The 17,388-nt window shown below is 43.0% G+C and overlaps 1 protein-coding gene across 1 annotated transcript in view; it reads left to right on the top strand.

Moving 5' to 3' along the window:
- Nucleotides 1-17,388, top strand: part of EEFSEC (eukaryotic elongation factor, selenocysteine-tRNA-specific) — a 411,137-nt gene that overhangs the window by 182,761 nt on the left and 210,988 nt on the right. The window contains exons 3-4 of the mRNA XM_006870488.1: nucleotides 7,921-8,017; nucleotides 12,849-13,013. Of these exons, the coding sequence (XP_006870550.1) occupies nucleotides 7,921-8,017; nucleotides 12,849-13,013 (262 nt within the window). The remainder of the gene's footprint in view (nucleotides 1-7,920; nucleotides 8,018-12,848; nucleotides 13,014-17,388) is intronic.

The following is a 17,388-nucleotide window of genomic DNA, read 5'->3' as shown; positions in this document are numbered from 1 at the left end:
GGACTAGAAAGCAATAGATTTCTTGCTTCTGCCACAAATTCCCCCAGCTGTGAGCCTTCCAACCTTCTAAGTATTCCTTTATATGTGGTTCAGAATTCTGGGACCATCCCCTGAGTCTGCTTGGTCAGGTATTCTGTGTTGTTGTTGGCGGAGCTCTCTGCTATAAGTCCACCCGATCCGCCAACTTGTTTGTTCTTAGAAGGTAAATTTTTTTTTTTAAAAAAGACAACTTTTGAGAGATGCCTAGCTCAGGTGGACCAGAACGCATGGAGGGAGTATGCGGATGGCCTTTGCATGGGGAGTCCCAACATGGATGAGAAGGGCAGACAGCAAAACAGTTCCAGGGCTTTGTCCTTCCTTTCCAGTACCCAGGCCCCGGGTTAGATGGGTGGCACTGGGTCTATCCTCTATGTGTAGCTTTTGAAAGACCAGTAGTGAAATCTAGCAGAGTAGTTGTCCTCCTGGTTAGGAGAACTTGAAAGTCATTTTGGGCATTCTAATGCAGTGGGAAGTTCAGGACTCTGGAAGAAGGCTTTTGGAACCAGAGAGCAGAGCCTTGGGGTCCTTCCAGTTACTTTTACCCTTCCCTGCCTATTTCCTTATCTTTCATTGATGGGGCAACATATATGAAAACATCTAGACTTTTCTTTAGGCATTGCTTCCTCTGTTTACTTTGAAAGTGATAGCAAACCATAATCACCTAGACACTATAATTACAGATTTTATGATCATTCTTTCATTGGTTGAGAACTATCATTACTAGAGAGCGAGAAAAAAAATAAAACCGACCAACAAAGGAGTTGTTGTGGAGTTAATTCTGACTCCTGGAAACCCCATATGTATCAGAGCAAGAATTATACTGCATAGAGTTTTCAATGACTTTTTTTTAAAATAGATCACCAGGCTTTTTTTATGAGGCATCATTGAGTGAACTTGAACTTTTGGTTTACAGCCAAGGGCATTTATCATTTGCACCACTCAGAAACTCCCACTAGAGGGCAAGGGTTTTGCTAATCTAATTCTAGGATTTAGTCAAAACTAAACCCAAAGTCACTGCCATCAAGTCAGGTCTGACTTGTAGCCACCCTACATAGGGTTTCCAAGACTATAAATCTTGACGGGAGCAGACAATTTCATTTTTCTCCCATGAAATGACTGGCGGATTTGAAATGCTAACCTTGCGGTTGGCAGTCTAATATTTATCCACAGCGCCACCAGGGCTCCTTTGTTATAGAATTTAAATATGGTATATTCTCTGATCTTTGAAGATGAGACATTTTTTCTATATTCTAAAATGGATTTTAGAAGACACACACACCTATCTGTACTCAGGCTGAAAGAGCATGATTTTGACAATATTCTCAAAGTAATTGAGAGTTTAAAATTTTTTTTTGAGCACAGCCAATAATTCATTTAGCTGTGTGACATGAACAAGCTACAGAATCTGACCAAACCTCAGGACCCTCGTCTTTAAAATGGGGTGAGGAGAGGATTGAGATGAGACAATGCATACCAAGGCCCTAACTCAGTTGCTGGTACTGTAGGTGCTTCATAAACAGTTTTGTCCCTGCCCCTTACTTGTACTTTGCTAAACATTAGAATGAATATGGAGAGACACTTGAGAGAAGCTTACAGGGCCAGGAGAAGAAAGGATGGCACTGACTGGAGGAAGTGAAGTCCTGACCTAAAAGTGATAAAGAAATCTGTCCTGAAAATACAGCCAGTGTATAAATGGATAAAAATGGTCCAGTGTTGTATGGTTTATTAAGGAAATGCAAATTAAAATGAACTAAGGAGCTCTGGTAGCGTAGTGGTTATGAATCTGGCTGCGAACCTTAAGGTCAGTGGTTCGAAACTACCAGGCGCTCCTCAGGAGAAAGATGAGGCTTTCTACTCCCGTAAAGATTGACACCCTCGGAAACCCTGTACAGGGTCGCTATGGGTCGGAACCGACTCGATGGCACTTAACAACAACAACATATATAAAAACTATATGGATTGTACCACCATGTAAAAAATACAAAAATCCTCACAACTGGAGAAAAGATTGACATTGTCAAAGACTTTATTTTGCTTGGATGCATAATAAATTCTCATGGAAACAGTAGTCAAGAAAGGAACGACGTATTGCATTAGGCCAGTTGCATAAGACCTCTTTAAAGTGTTCAAGAGCAAAGACATCAGTTTGAGGACTAAGGTGCACCTGATCCAAGCCATGCTGTTTTCAGTTGCTTCATATGCATGTGAAAGTTGGGCAATAAATAAGGAAGACAGTAGAAAAATTGATGTATTTAAATTAGGTGTTAGAGAAGAATATTGGAAGTACCATGGATTGCCAGAAGAACAAACACATTTGTCTCACATTTGTTATGTGTGAGACCATTGTTACCACAGTCCTTCTCATTGGGGGTCTTCCTTTTCTTAGCTGACCTCCACTTTACCAAGCATGACGTCTTTCTTTAGGGACTGATCCTTCCTGACAACATTCCCAAAGAATGAGAGATGAGGAGCTTCTTAGGAGCATTCTGGCTTTATTTCTTCCAAACAGATTTGTGTTTTCTTCTGACAGTCCATGATACTTTAAATATTTTCCAACACTATAATTACAAATGCATTAATTCTTTTGTAGTCTTGCTTATTCATTGTCCAACTTTCATATGTACATGATGAGTTGACTGAAAATACCCTAGCTTAGATTTGGTGCACTTTAGTCCTCAAAGTGACCTTTTTGCTCTTTAACACTTTAAGGAGTTCTTTTGCAGCAGATTTGCCGAATACAATAGGCTGTTTGATTTCTTGACTGCTGCTTTCATGAGTGTTGATTGTGGATTAAAGCAAAATGAAGTCTTTGACAACTTGAATCTTTCTCCATTTATCATGATGTTCTTTATTGATCTTATGAGAATTTTTGTTTCCTTTGCATTGAGGTGCAATCCATAATGAAGGCTGTGGTCTACTGTCTTCATCCTTAAAAATTTTAAGCCCTTTTTTTAAATTCCAGCAAGCAGTGTGGTGTGAACTGCATTTCTCAGGTTTGTTAATGAATCTTTCTTCAGTCCTGATGCCACATTCCTCTTCATATGATCCAGGATCTCAGATTATTTGTTTAACATACAGATTAAGTATGATGAGAGAATACAACTAGTGTTCTGCTGAATGACTGCCTGTTGGTCTATGTGCTGGTTCCTCATGAGCACAATTGAGTGTTCTGGAATACCCATTCTTTGCAATGTTATCCATAGTTTGTTATGATCCACATAGTTGGAAACCTTTGCATAGTCAATAAAGCACAAGTTAATGTCTCTCTGGTATTCTCTGCTTTCAGTTGAGAACCATCTGACATCAGCAATGATATCCTTTGTTGCACATCCTCTTCTGAATCCAGCTTGAATTTTTGGCAGCTCCCTGTATTGCTGAAACTGTTTTTGAATTATCTTCAGCAAAATTTGGCTTACATGTGATGCTAATGACATTGGTTGATGATTTCCACATTTTTTTTGAAAAGCACAAAATTTAAGGATTACGTTTTTATTAAAAAAAATTAGTTTTGTTTCTGTTGAGAATATACACAGCAAAATGTACACCAAATCAACTATTTCTTCCTGTATAATCCAATGGCATTGATTCTATTCTTCCATTTGTGCAGCCATTCTAACCCTCCTTCTCTGAGTTGTTTCTCCTCCATTAACATAAACTCACTATCCCTTACGGTTCTGATCTAATCTTTGAAGTTGCTGCTGTCAATTTAGTCTCATATAAATAGTTCTTCAAAGAGCATAATGCTTGAAGCAGATATTCTTTACCAGTTTAGGTAAACCATTGTTTGGTTTTTGAAGACTTCAGGGAATAATTTGGGTTTAACTGTTAAAGAGGTGGTTGTTCATAAAATAGAAATACCAAATGAGCCAGCAACCCTCTACTTGGTATATAGCTGAAGAAATCAGAGCTGTGACACAACTAGGTATATGGACCCCCATGTTGATTGCAGCACCCTTCACAATAGCAAAAAGTTGGAGACGGCCTAAATGCCCATCATCAGGGAATGGTTAAACAGGTTTTGGTACATACACACAGTGGAATATTGTACATCATTGAAGAATCATGAAGAATCTGCAAAGAACCTCGTAACATGAATGAACCTGGAGGACATTATGCGTAGTGAGATTGTTGTTGTTGTTATGTGCGGTGGAGTTGGTTCCGACTCATAGTGACCCTGTACGGGGTTTCTGAGGCTGTAAATCTTTACGGGAGCAGAAAGCCTCATCTTTCTCCTGCGGAACAGCTGATGGTTTCAAACTGCTGACCTTTCAATCCGCAGCCCGATTCATAACCACTATGCTACCAGAGGTCCTTCTGTAATCATCATAAAATACTTCATGAAACAAGAACTTTTTACAACAGTGGCCTCATACAATATTTGTCCCATTGTGACTGAGCGTACTGATGGGACAAATATTGCATGAGGCCACTGTTGTAAAAAGTTCTTGTTTCATGAAGTATTTTATGATGATTACAGAAGGACCTCTGGTAGCATAGTGGTTATGAATCGGGCTGCGGATTGAAAGGTCAGCAGTTTGAAACCATCAGCTGTTCCGCAGGAGAAAGATGAGGCTTTCTGCTCCTGTAAAGATTTACAGCCTCGGAAACCCTGTGCAGGGAGCCGAGTCGATGGCACTTAACAACAACAACAACAACAACAGGGTAGGTGGTGGGTGGGGAAGGGAACAAAAGGAAGTCAATAGAGGTAAATACTGTTAATTGATGGTACATGGAGTAGATTGCAATTTTTGTAGTGACATGAAGTGTATAATTTGTTGAATATGGGAGTGATGGGTAAGAATAAAGAATTTAGGGTCAGGACTATGGCTATTTCCAAGCAAGGCCTAGGATTTTGTTTAGTGTTAGAATTATGGTTAGGACTAGGGTTACCATTTCTTGACTGCTGCTTTCATGAGTGTTGACATTAAACAACAACAACAAATCATGGGAATTGGGGAGAATTTGATTCCAGCTATGACATAAAAAGCAAAGCAAAAAAAAAAAAGAATGAAAATAGACATCATGAAAACTTTTTAATTTTGGTTCCAAGGCAACATGGTGGAGTAGGTAGACAAAATGAGCAGAACTTCTGTAACAAAGACATGGGTGGTCCTGAGACCAAGTGAAACACATGTAGGTGGTGGCCCTGGAATCCATAGGTCTAGGGGTTTGGCTAAGTCTAGGAGTAAGGCTTGGTCAAATTTTAGGGTTACTGTTTGATTTATATTTTTATTTTACTTTTTTCTTGAAACCTACTTGATTTGTTTCACTTTGGATACTTCTATTTCTGGACTCAACTGTAACAACAATTGTGAGGAAGGTGCAATACTGGACAGTGTTTTTGTTCTGTTGTACATATGGTCACTATGAGTAAGAACCAACTCTAAGGCATCTAACAATAGCACCATATCTGGGTTGAGTTCTGGATGATACTGTCTTTTCTTGTTCTGGAATTCCAATCATAGGTAAATTATTTCCCTTAAAATTGTTCCTCTTGAGGATGAGTATTGAGAGATTTATCTTCAAGCTCACAGAGTTGGTCTTCCACCGATTTAATCCTACTTCTTTGCCCTTTCAGTGTACTATTTCTGAAGCCTTAGCATTCATCTTCGGTCTTTCGAATTGCTTTTTATGGATGGTTTTCAAATTTTAATTTTTTTGTCACATTATTTTTGTAGCATTTCCCTGAATTCTTTTAAAGTTATTATTATTATTTTTTTAATGTTCTTGCTTACATTGATCTTTCTCTCAATCCATTGAAGGTACCTAAATAACATTTAAAATAATGCCTTATCTAGTAGTTCTGATAGCATTTCTGGTGTTATATTTTCTTACTGTATTTTGGTCACTTCTTTGAGGTACTCTGTCTTCTTTATTCATGTAAGCAGAAATTGCCTGTTTTCTCCATGACATTTATAGTGTTGTATTTATATTTAATTGATTATTGTATGTTGGTGTGGTAGCAGAACTCAACACCTGTTTCCTAGTAGGTGTGGTAAAGACTGATGTGTGAACACAGTTCTCTGTTCACTGTCTGTGGCGCCTTAGTCAGGGTGGGTTTGCATGTGTTTCTGGAGGCATGCAAACCCACCCTGAACTCAACCAGGACAGCTTGGGAAGATGGGAGAACTGCAGCCCCTTGCCTTCAACCTCACCTGTTTTCATCTCTCTCACTATTCCTGTTCAGCTTCCTCTTCCAGTCAGCATTCAATCCACCTCTCTGTCCTGTGCTGTGAAGCTCACAGGATTCCAGGACCACCACCTACATCTGTTTCATTTGGTCTCCCATGTCTTTGTTACAGAAGTTCTGCTCATTTTGTCTGCCTACTCCACCATGTAGCCTTGGAACAACAACAAGACAAAGATAAATGTATTGCTGAGAGAACTTGCCTGCAGTCATCCACTGGTCGCAAGAGACATGTTTAAACATGTTTCATTGGGAATAAACTTATGTATGTATGAGTTGTGACCCTAGTAGCAATATTGTTTTACCTACCCTCAAAACTCAAAGCCAAATCCACTGCCACCAAGTCAATTTTGACTCACAGTGACCTGGTATAGGGTTTCCGTGACTGTATATCTTTACAGAAGCAGAAAATCACATTCTTCCATGGAACAGCTGGTGAGTTTGAACTATTGACCATGAGGTTAGTAATTCTGTGCTTATCCTCAGCAGTTCAAACCCACCACGTGGTTCTGTGAGAGAAAGATACGGCTTTCTTCTCCTGTAAAGATTTAGAGCCTTGGAAACCCTAAACAGGGTCACTGTGAGTCGCAATTGACTCGATGGCTGTGCGTTACTTACCCTGTTTGTTGTTGATGGTAAGTGCTGTTGAGTTGGTTCCGACTGATAGCAACCTTGCATAGGGGTTCCAAGGCTTTAAATCTTTTCAGGAGCAGAAAGCTTTACCTTTGTCCCATGGAGTGGCTAGAGGGTTCATCCAGTCACTCACTTTGTAGTTTGTAGTCCAGTGTTTATTGTTTGCAGCCACAGTGCTGGTATCTGTCCAAAAAAAAAGCTGGAGGTACATATCATAGAGGAGTCAAATGGGCTGGGTTTGAATTTGACTTAGTGGTTTATAGCCATTGCCTTGGAGCAAATTTATTATCCTCTTTAAACCTCAAATTTTTTTCTTCTGTACTGTGGTAACAACTCCATAGTGTTATATGCTTGATTTGGCTAAGTGAGTTACTGTTGTGATTTGTGATTTAAATAAATTAGTAAATTATGGAAGTGTGTGCTTATTTTCAACAAAACATGAAAAAAAATCCCTTGGTAATACATTAAAAAAATGATTAGAAAATAATATGTCAGAATGGTGGGATTATGGGTTATTTTTCTCTTCTTATTTTTTTTTTCTCTGATAGGGTTACCTGGCCTTTTTAAATAGAAAAGGTACATTCTTAGGAAGGATCTCCTTCTAAACAGGCAGGACTCTCGTGGTAGGGTTTTGCACTGTCCAGGTGGGCATGCCCTTACTTAGACATGGGGATGGTGGAGGGACAGTTCGGGGGCATATTCAGAAAGTTTTTGGTCACTAGTACTTCTGGAGTCTGTCCAGATGGTTGGGATGTATCTGGGATATCTTTTTCAAGAGTGTCTTTTATTCAGAGACCTGGAAGTCAAAGAGCACTGATGTGGGAAGGTTCTGAAGGTTGAGTTTAAGGTGCAGGAGGATCCTTTAAAATTCTGTTGTCAATTATAAGACATCTTCTGTGTTCTCTCCTGCAAAATGGAAGGTGAATGATAGTCTCTTTCTGAGGTACTTCTGAAGGAGTTAAAAAAGAGATGCCTAATGATGCTTGGTTCTTCTCCATAGACATACTGTCTCCCTGCTGATAGTGTGTGTAATTGTGGTGGGACTTGTTTTTCCACTCTAGGTTTCGAGGAGCACCAATTATACCTGTAGCAGCCAAGCCTGGAGGACCAGAGGCACTTGAAACAGAAGCTCCACAAGGCATCTCAGAACTTATTGAGGTACTGTCAGCTTGGGTCCTGGTTGTCCTCTGATCTTGGCTCTGCTCAATCAGGCATCTATATGTCCCACTCTGTCCTGAGCAAGAAAGAGCGAGCCAGCTTAGGCAAGAAGACTCTGAGCTGAGTTTGTTAACCTCCTCCCTCATATCTTAGCACACTGTCACCTACCCACCTTGGAAAAATAAACCAAAACAAGAAAGTCAAAGGATGCAAGTCCTGAGGTCCCCAGAAGATCTGACTTACCCCCACTGCACAGCTGTGCAGGACACTGGTCAAACTCTAGAGCTTGGGTAATTCATTCATCCCACCACTTCACATTGCACTAGTCTTCTGTACTGGGCCGGCTTGGGGCCACGCCTGGGTAAAGGATATGGTACAACCTAAGGCTCTTAGTTTCAGTGGTTTTAGACAGAGAGAGAAGGAGCTCAGTGGTCAAGCCAGGGCCTGGGACAACAGCCAAGAGTGTGGTCGTGGCCGTGGCACCACTCATGACAGTCATAGTGAAGATGGGGATAGTGGTCCTCACTAGTTGAGTGCACTGGGTGCACCACTGCTGAGATCAACCAATTGTTGTCTCTGTAGTCTTCGGGGAAGGATTTTATTTCTTGCCTAGTTTCCTTGCCAATAAAGTAGGAAACTATCTTAAGTTTCTTTGTGCTGCTAGACCAGAAATACCACAAGTAGGTAGCTTTAATAAACAGAAATGAATTTTCTGACAGTTTAGGAGGCTAGATATGTCAGATTTCAGGGAAGGCTTTCACTCTCTGTCAGCTCTGGGGATGTGTACTTGTTTCTTTTCAGTTTCCGTGTGAAATCTAGAACACAAGATATTTGCTTCCAAAATATAATGGTGGAGCAAACACAAGGTAGACATTTACATTACAAATTGGAGAAATTGGATGAAAAGAAGGGTTCCCAGGTACCAAGCAAGTCCAAAACCCAGTAGAGTAAATTTCATTAGCTATCAATTTACTGGACAATGGCCTTGCCCTCTAGACTCTGCATGTTGGCCACATTCTCTGGATTCTGGGTAGAAGCCCTTTGGCCCTGGCCATCAGTCCCACTTCCCAGACCCATCAGAAGGGGAACCTTAGCCCCTTGGCTTTGGGTAACCCCATTCTCCTAGTCCACCTGATTGATGATCCTAGCCCCTTGACCTTAGGTGGCTTCAGTCTCCTGCCCCTTGGACATGGCAGCCCTGTCCCTTCAGCTTTGGGTGAGGGCCCAGTCCTCATGACCCACCGGAATGGCAGCCAAGGTGGTGGAGATCTGACTCTTTAAAACCTAGATTGTGGTTTCCACCCTTTGAAGCAGAGGCAATTGTTCCACCTTTTGAACTGAGGCAGTCCTGTCTACCATGGTCCCTCCAAGAGTTCTGCTAATTTCCCAATTGTTTTTGGGGATGGTGCCTTCTATTTCTTGGAGCACAACAGATGTTTGCAAACAACTCTCTCCATTGCCCTTTTCCTGCCTAGAGAATTTCAGGAGGCGACATGTTTTCTTAATTTGTATTCTCTTTGTCCCTTTCTGTTGAAGCTGATGAGATTTCTGTTGATGGTGGTTCATTAGATCCATTAGTCACAGGCTTAATCTCTTTAACAAAAGATTGTATTTCTGAGCCATTGGTGAAAGTTCTAGAACATGTTTCCTTAGTTTGTTTACCAGAACTGTACAAATCTTTATGTTCCGATTTCATTTTGCACAGTTCATTTTTAAGTCTCTTTCCTTTCACATTTTACTATAAAGTGGCAAGGAAAAAATCACACAACCCCTTTTAAGATCTTACCTAGAAATCCCCTCCACAAATATTCAAGTTCATCATCTATAATTTCTACATTCAACTATTTGAACATAATCCAGACAAATTCTTTGTCACTGCATAAAAAGCATCCCCTTCCTTCCAATGTCCAATCAATGTTCATCATTTTTTGTAAAGCCTCTCCAGAAGCACATTTAACATCTACATTTCTAGCAACATCTTGCTCATGATAATAGAAACTTTTCCACAGTTCTCAGTTCTTCCTAGGCTCACCTTTTATGGCTATATAATTTTACCAATAGTCTCTTCAAGGCAATCTAGGCCCTCTGAAGCACCGCAAAATTCTTTTAGCCCCTACCTATCAGCCACTTGCAAAACCACGTCTACATCTTAGAATGTGGAATTCTGGTACCAGTCTGTGTTAGCTTGGATGTTTTAGAGGAGCACTCTAGATACCACTCCTGGTACCAAACAAAATGCCTTAATTTGGGGCTTTTGGAGGCGCAAACCCAGTGAGACATTTATAGATCACTAGCAAGGAGCTCTGGTAGCGTAGTGGTTATGAATCGGGCTGCGAACCTTAAGGTCAGCGGTTCGAAAGTACCAGCCGCTCCGCGGGAGAAGGATGAGGCTTTCTACTCCCGTAAAGATTTACACCCTCAGAAACCCTGTACAGGGTTGCTATGGGTCGGAACCGACTCGACAGCACTTAACAACAACAACAACAACAAGCTAGATATTGATTGAGATTTACTTTACGGGATCAACTCATACAATTGTGGGATTATCAGTTCAGAATCTGTAAATCGTGGATCAGACCAGAGACTTCTGTAGTTTAATGTCTCAAGATTTGAAGGTCAGGTAATGAGAAGCGTTCAGGGTCAAAAGAGAGAGCGCTCTGGCAGAATAGTCATTTGTATTTATATTCTGGAAGCAAACTATACCTTGAAGGAAACTTCACTTTCAATGGCTAGATCACATCAAATTGCATCATGAGTCATCATCACATTACATATTACATTATAGTTGTTGTTAAGTGCCGTTGAGTTAGTTCTAACCCATAGCAACCCTGTATAGGGTTCCCAAGAACAGCTGGTGAGCTTGAACCGCTGACCTTGTGGTTCACATTGACTTTGCAGTCCAGCACATTAACCCACATTGCCACACCAGGACTCTATTACCACCAATCTAGTATCTGGCCAAACCACTAAGCATCATAGCCTAGCCAAGTTATACATAAAATTACTATCAGAGTACTGTAACATTAACATACAAGAACTTTACCTTGTAGAGTTGTTGTGAGGATTAAATGAGTTAGTAAGTCAAATGTGCTTGGCACAATTATGACAGTCTGACTATGGTGATGATATACACACCAGGCACTATACTAAGTTGTTTTATATATATATAGTCATTATTGTTGTTAAGTGCTATCAAGCAGGTTTCGACTCATAGTGACCCTGTATAGGGTTTGGTGTGGCTAGTGAGCTTGAACCACCGACCTTGCAGTGCAGCCCATTAACCCACAGTGCCACACTAGCCCTGGAAAGTTATTATTTATTCCCATTTTACTGAGAAAGAATCTAAGATTCAGAGAGGTGAAGTGGTGGGTCAGAATTCAAATCAAGGTTAGCTGTTGGGGGTCACCTTTGTTGTAGTCTTGCACTGTGATCTGCAAAGCCAATGTGTTAAATGCTGGCTGTGTTGTTGACTTAGCCAAAGAAACAAACAAACAAAACCCAACATTTTTGTTGAGGTCTTTGTTACTTTTTCACTGGCTTCAGAGAACACTGGTCTGGAAGCATGGGACAATTGCTTAAAGCACAATCTACGTGCATGTTGCTATGAAAGATATTAGTTATATATACCTTGAAATTCTTCACAAGATCAGTGGTTCAGACACACCAGCCGCTCCTTGGAAACACTATACAAGGTCACTATGAGTCAGAACTGACTTGACTGCTCTTAACAACCACAGCAACAAAAAACTCAGGCCAAAGCCTGTATTCAGTCTCTAGACTTTTTCCAAGTGAATTATCATCACAAGACTCAGATTTTGGAACATTCATAACCAAATACTTTTTTGACAACTTATTGCTGCACGAAATCAGAAAGTAGCAAAACAAAAGAAAGAATGCCATTTTAATTTTCATTTGTTTATTGGAAAGTAGTTCTGACAACATCTAGAGCACATAGATTGCATAGCAAAGATTGGTTTGTTGAAGTTGAAAGCATATGGAAAGAGCTCGAGAGGGAGGAAAAGCAGAACCACACGCTATGGGGGAGGGAACGCTCATCATTGTCCTCTGGCAGAATGGCCTGTGGGCTGTCCTGGCCAGGAAGAAGGGCTTCATTCCCTCTTGTTCTGGGTTCCCCCAGCCCTAACTGACCCATATCAAACACAGGCAATCTTCTCTCCCTGCTTCCTCTTTGCTTTTTCCTTCGTTTGCTTGTCATTCTCTCGGGTACAGTGCCAGCTCTTGGAGGTACTTGGAATTGCTCACAGACCTATGTTGGGATAAGGGAGTAGATAATCACTGAGGAGAGCGTGTGCACTGCGGTGATGGATGAGCAGGGACTGTGGTCATGCAAAGAGGAAGTGTTGTGTGGACCAGGGTGAGCCCGGGCAGCTTGAGGCTGGTGCCTGAGTGGAGGTGGGACGTGCTGAGAGATAAGACTGGGGCTGGATGGTGACAGACCTTCTGTCCTGAAGGTATGGAGTGCCTTGCTAAGTGCTCCTTTAGCAGACTGCCTCAGGTGCTGTGGGGAGGCCTGCTGAACTGGTGCAGTCATCCCAGCAGGAGAGGACAAGAACTCTTCTCCAAACTCCCTGCCCTTTTTACTTACTGGAGAGAGCTGTGAGTGTGGCTCGGCTTGTGTGGAATCAGGGAGCTGTTTCTGGGCACCTGGGCCTGCTTGTCAGCGTGAAGGCTTACACCTGGAACTCGCCCTGCCTACACTGATAAGCCACTGACTAGCCACAGCCTCCGTTCTCCTCTGCCTTCCCATTTTACTTCCTCTCCCTGACAGGTCATAGCATCCTGAGTGTTGCCACCAGCATTTCTTTTCTAGCTCCTGAAGTCCCAGATTTCCATCCCAAAGAGAGACCCGTCGGGACCATTCCTCATGTCCGTGGACCACTGCTTCTCCATCAAGGGCCAAGGCACTGTGATGACAGGGACCATCCTGTCAGGTTCTGTCAGCCTCAGCGACAATGTGGAGATTCCTGCCCTCAAGGTCAGTCTCTCCCTGTTCTTCCTTTTGGCCTCACTCTCCATCAGTATGGGGCGGGCTGTGGGCTGTGTATGGGGAGCACACAGTCCTTCTGCCTCTTCAGCTGCTGCCCCTGCTCCACTTTCTCTGCTATTTCCTTGGACCTCTGACTGCCCAGCCAAGCCCGGCTTCACGTTATCTCCCCTGACAACAGCCAAATCCTGGGGGCCTCTCAGGTAGATGGTCTTCCTGGATGAAGAAGCTGAGGCTCCAGAAGGGGAGAGGTGGGCCTAAGATCACATGGTCAACAAGTGAGGGTGCTGGATGTAGATTTGCCTTTCTATAGTCCCTCTGTGAACCATGGTAGCAAGTACTTGGGGCGTGTTTCTGAGTGCCTTCTAACTACAAGAATCTCAAATTGGCAATGATCTGAGTTTTGTGTTAATAGTGGAGCAATTAACCTAGCCACCCAGGACTCCTTCATAGCTGCAGTCTGGCATTGTAATCCAAAACAGTTTTCACACTCCTAGTGACTCCAACTGTCTTTGATACCCCTTTACCCCACCAGCTTTTCTTAGGGTATTACTTCATTGGACCAGAAAGCTTACAGCCTCACTGACTGCCCTTCCCCTTCTTGGGAGGTGGAGAGTGGGAGCAGTGAGGCTATTTTGAGGTGCTGGGGTCTGGCTGCTCTCTAGGTGTCACTCAGCCCTGTGGGTTCAGCTGATGCAATCCCAGCTGGTGGAGATAATTGGATGTTCTCTTAGCCCGTGGAATGAGGGAATTCAATGCATGTGCTAATCAGTAGTGGCTACCTGGAGTGACATGTTGAGGCGCGATCTAAAGTTGTGTGACTTGCCTGGTGGGACCCCTGAGAGTCAGGAGCCCAAGGGGAGCACTGCACATGCCCATGCCTATGCCTGTTCTCACTGTTTCTAGTTGGACTTAGGAAAGGGGGCCTTCAAGGGTTAGAGTAAATGACCAGGGCTTCCCCAGGTGTAGGAAATCTTGGCTTTAAGCCTTACCCTTCTTCTGTTCTATGGTAGTGTGGCTGTTGCGTCCTCCTATAGGGTTCTTCTCAAGGTTGTTCTCTGGTAGCAGGGTGCCAGGACTTCTCAGCAGGAGCAGGCAGGTATGGCTTTGCTCTTCCCTGAGTCTTGGGGTTTCACTGGCTGCAGTAGATCTACTAAATTGTAGACCATTTGCCTGGGAAAAGATCATTTAAATAAAATCCACCTTAAACCAGGGATTAAAAGTGAAAATCCTAAAAGCTAAAGCCCAAAATTATGAGGATAAGATACATTTATATCTAACAAAAGTACGATGGTAGCTGTGATTATGTCCTGATTCTTAACTGGAACAGAGACTGAATCAGGTGCTAAATTTCTTTCCCGTCCTTATGTTCCCTAATGCTGACCCTACGTGGTATCCCTTATGCCTTCGGAGAAAACATATCTGAGCCCTGGGGAAGAAGTTTAGAAGTAGGGAGATGGTATCAGTTGAGGACTCTTGGGTGGGTAGACTTTGAATTAAAGGTACCTGGGGCTCTAGAGGTTGGAGAAGGTATTATGATTGCAGTTGCAGGGACAGTAGTACTAGGACCAAGCGTGTGACAGAGGACCGAAGTGGGCTGGTCAGCTGTGTTCTACTGGCAGAGATGGTTTAAGGGGTGTGTTCTGATGTCTAGGCCGCTCTTCTCTTCCTCATAAAGGTGGAGCTTGCAGTGCAGCTCTCCATTCCTGGTCTGGAGCACTTGTACAGAACTAATGCAACTCTCCTTTTGCTTTGATGCACCCTTTACCCCGATTTTCTTTTCAGTTTTCTTGGTGTCTGCTCAAAGGGCCCTTGTGGAGCAGTAGCTCAGACGTTGGGCTGTTAACTGAAAGGTTGGTCGTTTAAGCCCACCAGCTGCTCTTCAGGAGAAAGATGAGTCTTTCTGCTCCCATAAAGATTTATCGTTTCAGTCAGAATTGACTTGATGGTAGTGGATTTTGGGTGGTGTCTGCTGCTATGTGGGTGGCAAGGCTGTCAGGCAGGAGAGATGGGGGTCACAGAAGACCAAAGTGATTTGTGAACTTGGGCAAGTCCCTCAGCCCCTCTGAGCTTTGCCTTTCCCGAGAGAAACTGCAGCGCCCTGCTTATCCCCTCAGCTTGCTGAAGAGATGACATAGCAGAGGGCCCATTGGCATTAGCAGGGCTCTCACCTGTGTGTGCTGGAGGCAGAGCTGCTACAGACCCACAGCCAGCTCTGCTTATCCTGCCTTCTTTGTGAGGCCCACTTGACAGATAGGAGAACTGGGCCTGAGACTTCAGCTAACCAGAGCTGGGACTTGAAGTCACTCATCCAGCCCTGAAGGCCAGAGTCTTCTGTGTGATGTGCCGTTGCTGACCCTGAGCTCTGAGTAGATCTCAGCCAATGTGTTTTCTGTCCTCCTGAACCTCAGTCCAAGAGCAACTGGGGTACGTAGGTCTCTCCAGGCCTTCAAATGTATCAAAACACATTTCAGAAGAGGCTGAGCTTCACAACTCCTTCTGACCTCCCCGCACCCCTGCCTTCCAATACTCGAAATTGGATGCTGGAGCCTATTGGACGCTGGGGACGTGGCAGGGCAGGGGCTTTTCAACTAGACGGCTTCTTCCCCAAACACAGTGACATCTCTGTCAATTTCACTAATAGACTCAGACATATCTGACCGCTTGAACTCCCTCAGAGGTAGGGTACAGCCATTCCAAATAAACAGTCGCGTTCCCTTCCTGGCCTGAGGTGGCTTGCCGGAGCCTACCATGCCCAGGCCCTGTCCCTGCTGCCCACGTCCATCCCCAGCTGGGGCTGATTAGCAAGCGAGGAAATGCTGGGGAGCAGGAGTAAAGGAGCACACAGAAAGTCCCATTTAAACCCCATAGTGATGTACTCTCTAACTTCCTGAGGCGTGTCAGCCTTCTCCTCAGAATTTTTTGGCATTTTCGGTTATCAGCCTGGAAATGCCTCTGGTAAGGCTCTGATGTTAGGATTGCAGACTGGAATGGGTAATAAATGTTAAATACTATGAGTTTTCCATATTTTCAGTATTGAAGCTCTGTGCTTGTTGATGATCTTTTTGGAGCCTCTGGTTGGTGCAAATAGTTAACACACTTGGCTAGTAATGTTTCTCGTGGTAATTGGTTATCAAGTTTATCATATCAGAAACTGGGAAAACCATAGATCATAGGAGAAGAGCTAGGCTGGGCATTCAGAGGGGTACAGTCTACTGCTCACTAGTTCTGTGCCTACTAAGTCCCTCAGCCTGTTGCCTTAATTCAGACAAGACATATAATGACTCTGTGTGCGTGGCTGTGTCTAGGCCTCTGAAAGATGAAAAGTGGACTGGCTTGAATAAGGGGTGCCATGCAAGGCTCCTAGTGTCTAGGGACACTCAGTGAATTTCAATAGTTGATATTATGTCATAGGTATCGTTGCCATCCTTTTTTTTAAATTATGTAGTGAATTTCTGTTGTGAGCAGAATACTTTACTGGTGTAAGCAAACGATTCTTTACAGGGCCACCAAATGAGTTATTGAAATGGAAAGATGTTTGCAACACTTTGTGAATCAAATTCAGTTTTTTGAGAAGGATGATATACATTAGATAAATTCGGAAACATTTTGATGATGAAACTTACAGAGAAAAGTTCCTAATTTGATCTATTCCTCTACAGAGGAAAATGAAAATCTAAATATACTGTGTATTATCACTCTTAGCTTTTGCCTTTGCTCTTGGAAGCCAGTCGCAAGGACCTTGTGGTTCAAGCCAACCACACCAGGACTCCTTGGTGGTGGTGGTTGTGTGCCACTGAGTTGATTCCAACTCATAGTGACCCAGTATAGGGTTTCCAAGGCTGTAAACTTTACAGGAGCAGAAAACCTCATCTTTCTCCCACCATGCTACTGATAGATTTGAATAAATGACCTTACGGATATTAGCCTAGCTCATAATTCACTACGCTACCAGAGCCCCTTTGGAGTAGCTGTCCCTGCTACAGGAACATGGGGAAACTTGAGCTGGGCAGTTGACTTTTGAGAGGCCTACATCTTTTTTTTTTTTAATTATGAATTATGTGATAGTTTACATGGGAGAACATTAGTTTTATATTCATTCTATCGTATATCGTCTCATTGCCATGGTTACAATCCTCTTCATGCAATCCTTCCCCTGTGCCCCCCAGGTCTTCAGCAAACAGTCGCTCTCCCTCTCTGGATCTAAAATCTCCAGCTGCTCCATCGCTCCACATCATCATCTCTGGCTCCATTTGAGGCATCACTGCTTATCTGGGTAGGGTCCCGCTCTCTGTTCTTCTCCCTTGATGGTCCTAGGGACCTCCGCTCCTAGACTGAAAAGTTAATCACTCCCCTCCTTGCTATA

The sequence above is a fragment of the Chrysochloris asiatica genome, unplaced genomic scaffold (genome assembly GCF_000296735.1).
Source record: "Chrysochloris asiatica unplaced genomic scaffold, ChrAsi1.0 scaffold00142, whole genome shotgun sequence".
NCBI lineage: Eukaryota > Metazoa > Chordata > Mammalia > Afrosoricida > Chrysochloridae > Chrysochloris > Chrysochloris asiatica.
This window is presented reverse-complemented; position numbering and strand designations above follow the sequence as displayed.